Below are 9,383 nucleotides of genomic sequence, written 5' to 3' on the forward strand. Positions count from 1 at the left end.
CATATGTATGTTTATGTTACATTAGTATGTTAAATTGTGTGTGTGGGCAGAAATTGTCGCCTTGCAATTGAGTTGTTTGGTGAATAGAGCTTTGGGCGTGCTTAACGCGTGTTGCACGTAACTTTTTTGGCACATGTTTTGGCCATTGGGTGCTCTGCTTACAGGTACGGCCAATTAGTCATTCCTGTGTGTACAGCAACAAGTTCGTGTCTTAAGTCTTTTGTCTTAATTGTTTGCCTTAAGCGCAATCCAATTAATTATGAAGCGTAAATCGTTAAGTCCAAACAGTAGCCGCACAAAAAATTCGTAGCGTTCAAGTCGAAATCTCATTAGCAGTTACCATTTGGCTTCAATACCAGTCTTTTATTTCACCTATAAATGTACATATGTATGTATGTACGCACAATCGTACATGGGCACAAATGGACAACAGACGGCCACATCATTAGCCGACACGGCATGGCAAAAGCAACTTCAAAACCTAATCAAAAACAAGTTGAAAACTTTAATTAACGCGTTTTTACGCAACTGTCGGCAGTTGTTTAACCCTTTCTAGCCCTGTCGACACGCAAACAGGCAAGCAGGCAAGCACCAGACGAACAATCACAAAACCCAAATGCCGCTCCAATGCTTCGCTAAACAAACATGACAAAAGTAATAATTGAAAATCGTGGCAATAAAAGCGCAAATGAATGCAAGGGGTGTGCGCTTCTACAGCGGCGCGGGCAGGAGCGGGGTGGCGTGGCTCTGTGGTGGTGGCGGCTGCGGAAAAATCAACAGCTGCTTTTATTGCTGCCAAGCCGCCAAGCTGCCGACGGCTGAGCAGCAGCCATTGTTTCCACTGCTCGCTCTCTTCGTGGCCTGTATGTGAGAGCGAGTGCGGTGCACGGTGTGCGCATGTGTGTGTGAGAGTGAGCCGGCTAGCTGGGCTCTGGCTATGTTCGAATCGCAGGGGAAGCGCCCGCAACTCACCTTCCAGTTTCTCATGTTCGATTTTTAATGGCTGACTGCTGGAAGTGGAAGTGCGTTCGAAACGTGTGCCCTGGAATGTGAAACGGTTCTGGTTCGCTTCTACCGAAACGGTTCTGGAGCTACAATTTAAAATGATTGTTTTTAAATAAATATACGCCACAAACGCTCATCAATATCAACGCCTAACAATAATATTAATTTAATTTCTCATTTGAATAAAATGCTCATAAACTGTCTTAAATTGCGACCTAAAGCGATACAAATTCAAACGGGTTTCTTCTTAAGATCGACAAATTTTCGGAGATATTTATGTGGAACTGATGTATGCACAGCCTATTGTTTGCTCCGGTTATTGATTATGTCGTTGGGGAGCCGTTTCATTTGTTAGAAGGCAAATGGAACCAGGAAACCAGATCAAAATGGAAATTAAACTCCAAGCTAATGGGCGACATATCTAACTGACGATCGCTTGTAAATTTTGTTGTGCATATAAGTGTTTTTATTTCTTTTCCTAGCATTTCTAAGCTAATCAAAACGTAAAAGTCATTGGTTTTATTATGCAAAATTAAAATTAAAAGCAAACAACATTTGAACGTACGAATTGATTAGCGATTTCGCAATTTTCTCGGGCGTGAACAAACGAGTGCGATTCACAAAGCGTGACTTTTGATTTATGCAGAGCCGCGATTGGGGCACATGTTTCGCATTTGGAGATTGCTTTTTGATGTCCACCAAGTAGTGTGGCTGTTGTTGTTGTTGCTGTTGTTGCTAAGCACATTTCAATGTCAATGAATCGATATTTAACACATTTTACTTTTATTTTGACACTTAGCGGCCGTAACTTATAGTTTGCATAATGATGTCGGCAGGAGATATATATTCATACATACATACTTGTATAGTATGGTGTGCTTATGATATATCGCAGTCGTGCTAATGTGCAACGCTTCGTTGAAAACATGTTTAATAAATTGTTATTAAATACGCATTGGAAATGCGTTAAGTGTGCGCCGAGCGCTTAAATAAACAAATTAAAAAATAATTAAAAATCAATCAATTTCGCAGATTTGACGATGTCTTTCGATTGCGTCAGTGGCAGCAAGAGCCGATGCGCCACATTAACCCAAATAATTGTTAATTGCTCGCCACGTATTCGAAATCAATTTGCTGGCCTAAAACCGAGGCGTACTGGAAACAAACAACAATTCTTTGTGCTTAGCATGTTTTTGTGAAAACGAATACGGCTTAGAAACACAATTCACTAAAATGTGAAAATGTGAAATGCAAACATCAACGCCACACATGTCCCAAGTTGGCGAGGGAAGGTCGGGGTGCATGGGGGCCTCGCTATGTAAATTATAACAATTAGTGGCTTGATTTGCGGTTTTGTTGCCGATGCTCGAAGCGATGCGCGGTGTCAATAAAGTTGTAGGCCGCTGCCACAGCCAGAGCGCAGATTGAAACGTCGGCGCCAAAAACAAAATCAACAAAACTAAATGCTTATTAAAAGCGAGCCCGAAGTCGGTGTCAGTGTGAGCGTAGAGGTAGAGGTAGGGGCAGTGCAGGGCAAGGCAGGGCAGGACGAGGTAGGGCAGCAGCACTCAACCGTTTCAACTGTTTCATCGAACAGCAAAGGGAAAAAGCAGCGTGAAATTTAGTTGCACTCAATCGAATAACAAAATTGAAACACAAATGCCAAAGTAATAAAGAGAGCGAGTGGGTGAGATAGCAATAGCCGAACAGAGCGAGCATTTGACAAATCAACTAAGAAAACCAACAAGCGCAGCCATTTTTCAAAATATGCGCCTGCGCCAGAGCAGTACAGCTATACACAAGCCAATACAAAAGGCAACGCCCATTCGCTGTATCTGCATGTGGGAGAGTGAGAGAGAGAAAGAGAGCGAGTGAGTTGTGTGCATGTGTGTGTATTGGTGTGTGTGTGCGACACAGTTGTCAACCGCATGACAGCTCCAGCGCGCATAATAAAGTCATATCGCGCCCTAACAAGCCCCACGAAGTCCAAGCCAGTGGCTGGGCGTGCGAGCAGGTCAGTGTGTGAGCGAGCAAGAGAACACAAAAAAAAAAAATTGCCAAAACCGGTTTCGCACAAAGGGCGGCAGGCATACTTGTTGGGGAGCGTTGGAGCCACTGCGCCGTCGCTACCAAGCTTGGTAGCTCGTCAGGCCAAAAGCTACTTTGTCGCTGTCAGATTACAGGTGACAGCGTCGAGTGTCACAACACAACAAAATTCGCGCGACGGTTAAAAGTCCAGAACGTAATTCAAACAAACTCTAAGGGCAGAACCTCGGGCGACTTTGCAGGCAGGCTGGAGACTCTGCCAATCGATCAGTGGTAACAGTCAGTCAGTCAGGCAGGCAGGCAGGCAGTCAGACAGTCCGTCAGCGTTTTGAGAGAAATCGTCTTCGTCTCTATCAACAACATAGGCTCTCTCGCTCGAGCATGCACACTCGCTCTCGCTCGCGCGCACACAAAGAAACGCTGTGCGCTCTCTCTTGCACTGCAGAGTGTGTGCTTTGTACGCGTGTGTGCGTCTGTGTGTGTTAACAGTTCAATCCAACGGCAACGGCAACGGCCGAGACTGCTGCTTCTTGTTGTTGCTGCTGCTGTTGCTGCTACTCGTCGTCGCTTCGTCGCAGACGCAGGCAGCTCTGATTAGTTAATTTAGTCGTTGCGCTCGCAGTGAACGGACGTGCGCGTCTTAGTTGTCGGAACAACTCAACAAAGTAAAACACTGAAACACACGCCAAAAAGCAAAAGAACGCAGATTGCAAATTGAATTTCGAATTTAGAGAAATAAATTGAAACAAACACGCGAAAGTGATAGTGTCAAGAAAATACAAACACACGCACATACACTCGTGCAACTGAGCATCATCGGCAAGTGAAGTGAGCAACACAAGTGCGAACTAAACCGAACAACAAATACTCTTTCTGTGTGTGTGAGTGCGCCGTGCAGGTTTCTGGCAACATTTCAGCGCCCACACAAATGGCCCTAGAGGATCGTTGCAGTCCACAATCAGCGCCAAGTCCACCAGGTTTGCCTCAATCGCCGCAACACGCGCAACAACAGCAACAACAGCAACAACAACATCAACACCACCACCATCACCTAAGCTCGCCCACAACATTTATTGTCGGCTCAAGCACAGCCCTGGACATGAGCCTGCAACATCAGCATCAGGGGGCGCAGAGTCCGCCAGCAGTCGGCGCTATATTGCCGCATGTGACTGCCACGCAGCTCTACCAGCAACAGCAGCAGCAGCTCCAGCATCTGCATCACCTCCAGCAGCTGCAGCAGTTGCATCAGCAGCAACTGGCCAATGCCGGCGTGTTCCACCATCCTGCCGCTGCCTTCGATGCTGCCACCGCTGCGGCGGCTGCTGCCCATGCTGCTGCATTGCAGCAGCGCCTCAGCTCGAGCGGATCGCCGGGCGCTCACTCCACAGCCTCCTCGACACCTGCCTCAACGATGACCATCAAGGAGGAGGAGAACGACTCCATTATGGGCGACAGCTTTCACAATCAAACGGCCACCACAGCCGGCACAGCCACCGAGGACGAGGAGGACGACATCGACGTGGACGATGTTGACGTCGATGAACATGAGCGCAACAGCGGAGCTGGCGTTGGTGCAGCCCGCATCCCGCCCCCTGCGCACCAGCAATCGGCCAAACCATCGCTGGCCTTCTCGATATCCAATATTCTGAGCGATCGCTTTGGTGCTGCGGACGGAGCCACCAAACAGGGTAAGCAGACCACTCTGGAATCGCATGCAGCGGCTGCTGCTGCCGCCGCTAGCATTTTCCGGCCCTTTGAGGCAAGTCGTGCCGCCGCCGCCACGCCCTCCGCCTTCACACGTGTCGATCTGCTCGAGTTCAGTCGCCAACAGCAAGCTGCTGCGGCTGCGGCGACCGCGGCCATGATGCTGGAGCGCGCCAATTTTCTCAACTGCTTCAACCCGGCAGCTTATCCTCGCATCCACGAGGAGATTGTCCAGAGCCGCCTCAGACGCAGTGCAGCGAACAGCAACAACGTAGTGTTGCCGCCACATGGAGGCGCCTCCAGCAAGCATCAGCTAATCAGTGAGCCGAGCGTGGAGAAGTCAGCACTGGGCTCGCTCTGCAAGACGGTCTCGCAAATTGGCCAACCAACCGCGACTCCCCTGAGCACCATTAGCAGCTCGAGTGGCAGCAGCCAGGCCAACAATCTGGCCAGTCCACCACCCGCCTCAAATGCATCCACCGCTTCAACTACGTCCACCGCCACAGCCACATCCTCGGCCTGCTCGTCGGCGTCCAGTTCGCTGAACTCATCGCCCAGCAGTCGCCTGGCTAGTAGCGCCAACAACGCCAGCAGCCCGCAGCCCATTCCGCCACCCTCGGCTGTTAGTCGGGACTCTGGCATGGAGTCCTCGGATGACACACGCTCCGAGACCGGGTCCACCACCACGGACGGCGGCAAGAATGAAATGTGGCCCGCCTGGGTCTACTGCACTCGCTACAGCGATCGTCCCAGCTCAGGTTAGTATTCCATATATAATGCTAAGATACATATATACACTAGCTAAGATCCTATAATGTTCGATTCAATTAGGTAAGGGAGTAGAAAAAGATCTGAGTTGAGTTTGAAAACTAAAATTATGAATTGAGGGACTCGTATAGAGATAGAAAAATTCCAATCTTTATCGGACTGATTTTGATTAAAGCTAGTATTTTCAATTAAATTAATTAACTCAGTTGGGGTTGTATACGAATGTTTACAAATTTAAAATCAACTAACGAAGATAGAATTTATAATTTGTATTTGGGTTTCTTTTGGAAGTACCAGGCTTCTGATAAATGACTATTAAGTGCAGTGAGACTATTCGACTGTTACAAAAGAATTTCGTAATGTCACACAAATACTATATATACACATATATACATATGTATGTCAGGCATAGACATTCGTACGCACATATATCATGCACGTAGGCAACATGATTGGTGCGGGACCACCCCCATGCGCAGGCGGCGACCTTTCATGCGATGGTTTGTTGCTGTCATAAAAGCGAAGGACACTGCGACAATTAGAGAATACAATTGTCGGCAGAGGGCTTTCTTCTTTCTCAGCTCGATATTCGAGTTCGAGCTCGAGTCGGACAGCCCGAGCCTTCCGGCCGCACGCAGAGTCCGGCTTTGAAGATGACACTGACTGTGACACTTTATGTGACAACATGTAGCGCAAGGGGCAATTGAGTTCGTTTTCTTATCGCCGCCACGCTTGCAGTGGCAGTGGCAGGGGCAGGGGCAGGGGCGCTCATTGGCGTAGGAGTCAAAGAGCGAAGGTCACACACACACACACACGAACACACGAACACACGAACACGTACACGAGGGGCCTTAATAGGAGCTGGCGATTGACGGCGGCGTGCAGGGAAAGTGGCAATTAAATGAAGAAAGAAAAAAAAGAGACACGCACAGACAAACCCGTGTAGTATGCAGCTTGATCTGGAGTCGCATTCCTTTTGGAAAATGCGCCCGGCCCGATGCTCCGATTTTTCCCGATTTCAGTTTCCTCGTCTTGCTCACTGTTTTCGTTCGCTCTATTGGCGCAGCGCGTTAATTGACAAGTTAAGTGCTTTTTTATGACTGGAAATGGTTTTTTAATTTGGTGTCGATATATGAGTGCCGAGTAAAATTCCCGAGGCGTTGAAATCGTAGCCGAACATAGCCTCGCACTTTTCCATTTCGGAGAGATAATATTTACAAGTATTTATTTGTGCATGAACTATGTGTGTGTGTGTGTGTTGCGATAAATGGTGGCTGACTAGCCATCCCGCAAATTATCAAAGCAGGGTGCAATTATTCAATTAAATTATAATTTACAATGTGTTAGAAATGGCAACTGCTGGCAAATGTTCGCAAATCTAATAAGCACTCACGACACACTCGCTAAACTCTGGCCGACGACTTGCAATTAAAACAATTGCCAATTAGACAAAATATTATTAAGTCATTTGGCATTAGTCCGCCCGATTGCGCAAGAAGCTGCCCAGCGATTGTTGCCAGCTTGCCAGCTTGTCAGCTCACAAGTTCACAAGTTCTCGCAAATGCAGAGCGAACTGTCCACGTACTTATGCTCGTGTGTACAGTATGTGCAGTATGTATATTAATTGGTTCGAGGGCTGCCAAAATGCCACAAATGCCACTGGCCAGACAGCCAAATTAATTTGGCTAAAATGTGCCACACACATGCACTCGTATGTATACACATGTGTGTGCGTGTGTGTGTGTGTTTGTTTGTTTGTTTGGGCGCTCGTTATGCAGAAAATGGCCGCCGCCGACTGCCTAGACACATTTCAGTTCGTTAGACGCTGCACAACATTTTCTGACAGCTGACAAATTGGACACTTCCACACACTGCCACTGACCCGGCCCGGTCCGGCCCGGCCCGAACCTAACCGGGCCCGAGGCATAGTCGCCCCATAGTCGCTCTCTAGTTGCCTTCCCGACATCGACGTCTTCTCCGACTCCGACTAAGCTGTCAGGGCGCTGAAAAATGAGCATAGCACGCAAAATATTTTGAAAGCGAGACAGCCGGCACTCATACATACATACATACATACATACATACGTGCTAGTAGTAGTATAGTCGTATGCTAATTAAATCATTAATATTATTAATTGCATTAAGCAGACGTGTCGTGCATGCCGACAGATATTATGCAAAATAGTTTCACAATTTACTCACTTCTTCCATTCTTGTTTCGTTTGCTCCTTTACTACAGGACCACGCTATCGCCGCCCCAAACAGCCAAAGGATAAGAACAACGACGAGAAACGCCCTCGAACGGCCTTCTCCAGCGAGCAGTTGGCGCGTCTAAAGGTAAGCCGCGATCTCCATATCATTAAAAAACCTCTAAACAACAAACACCAGAAAAAAACCACTTCGATAGCAAGTAGGTAGCAAGATTTCGATGGAAAGTTTCATATTGAAATCGTCAAGTCAGCTTTTTACAAGTTCCTTCATTAATTTCTTCGTCAAAGTCTAACACCATGAGAACAAATATTTGGTTACTATTCGTTTTTTTTTTTTACCATATATAGTCTGTAGCATCGCTTCATATCATACACTGAAACTATAAATTTAAAATTATGCCATTTGGCAGTAAATGTAAATGCAGCTGCAAAGGCTACCACATTTTTTTCAAGTGTACACATCACACACTTTCTTTTGTATCTGAGAGTCTGTTGTGTCAGATTTGCACCAAAATATTTATAAATATTTCGTGTGGCCGCCTGTGGCGCGTTTTATGCGCTGCATCCTGGAGGCAACCGCAAGGACGCAACATGTCCTGTTTGCGAGCTGGCTGTGTTGTGCCTACTTAGCGCAAACTGACCAATTAGACATGGTCATATTTCATTTGGACTGGTCTGTGCGACCAGCGCCTTTCAACTTAACCGCAAATAATTGATTTGCCGTAGTTGCAAGCAGGAAGAAAACAGAAAAACAGGCAGCACAGATATGCCTACCTATAGGAGATGGTGCTGTTGTAGTTGTTGCTACCCCTAGTTGGGCTCGATGCGTACCTGATTTTCAACATTGCCTCCATTCTCTGCTCTTTGTGTGTACTTGCAGCGCGAATTCAACGAGAATCGTTACCTCACCGAGCGCCGCCGCCAGCAACTGAGCTCCGAACTGGGTCTGAACGAGGCGCAAATTAAAATCTGGTTCCAGAACAAACGCGCCAAGATCAAGAAGTCGACCGGCTCCAAGAATCCACTCGCACTGCAGCTGATGGCCCAGGGTCTGTACAACCACACGACCGTGCCGCTGACCAAAGAGGAGGAGGAGCTGGAGATGCGCATGAATGGCCAGATACCGTAAAAGGTGCTCCTGCCCCCACATCCGCATCCACATCCGCCTCCAATTCAAATCAAACACAAATTCCAACCTCGACCTCAACCTCAACCTCAGCCTCAACTGTAGCCAAGTGTTGTTGTCGTCGGTGTCTCAGTGCAATAAACCCCCTCCCTCCCCAGCCAGGACGCTGGCGTGGAGCTGCAAGCGATTTGTGCGGCGTACAAAATTGTTCATGTGATATAATTGTAATATACACGTATTTATGCCTATGTTTATGTTTATGCCTATGTATATGTATGTATCTATTTATGTGTAAGTTGTGCAACCCCTTCTAAGTTGCTAGCGTATTTATTGAGAAATTGGGAATCCCAGCCACCATTATCGTGTATCGGGGAGTACATCTATATACTTGTACAAATATATCTCCACCGCACAGATACTGGTTGCTGTTGCCTTTCCGCTTTGAAGGTCGCACCCCCTGAAAATGGGAAGAGAAGCCTCCAACGTTTATTCCTACTCCTATTTCGCTTAAATACAAATACAAA

The 9,383-nt window shown here is 47.2% G+C and overlaps 1 protein-coding gene across 1 annotated transcript; it reads left to right on the plus strand.

Moving 5' to 3' along the window:
* The first annotated feature begins 3,979 nt into the window (after positions 1 to 3,979).
* LOC115621918 (segmentation polarity homeobox protein engrailed) lies at positions 3,980 to 8,862 on the plus strand. Its single transcript, XM_030515764.1, has 4 exons — positions 3,980 to 4,082; positions 4,245 to 5,513; positions 7,763 to 7,860; positions 8,614 to 8,862. Exons 1-4 carry the CDS (start codon positions 3,980 to 3,982, stop codon positions 8,860 to 8,862), a joined length of 1,719 nt encoding a protein of 572 aa, XP_030371624.1.
* The last annotated feature ends 521 nt before the right edge of the window (positions 8,863 to 9,383 follow it).

The sequence above is a fragment of the Scaptodrosophila lebanonensis genome, unplaced genomic scaffold (assembly GCF_003285725.1).
Source record: "Scaptodrosophila lebanonensis strain 11010-0011.00,11010-0021.00 unplaced genomic scaffold, SlebRS2 tig00000001-arrow-pilon, whole genome shotgun sequence".
NCBI classification, from domain to species: Eukaryota; Metazoa; Arthropoda; class Insecta; order Diptera; family Drosophilidae; genus Scaptodrosophila; species Scaptodrosophila lebanonensis.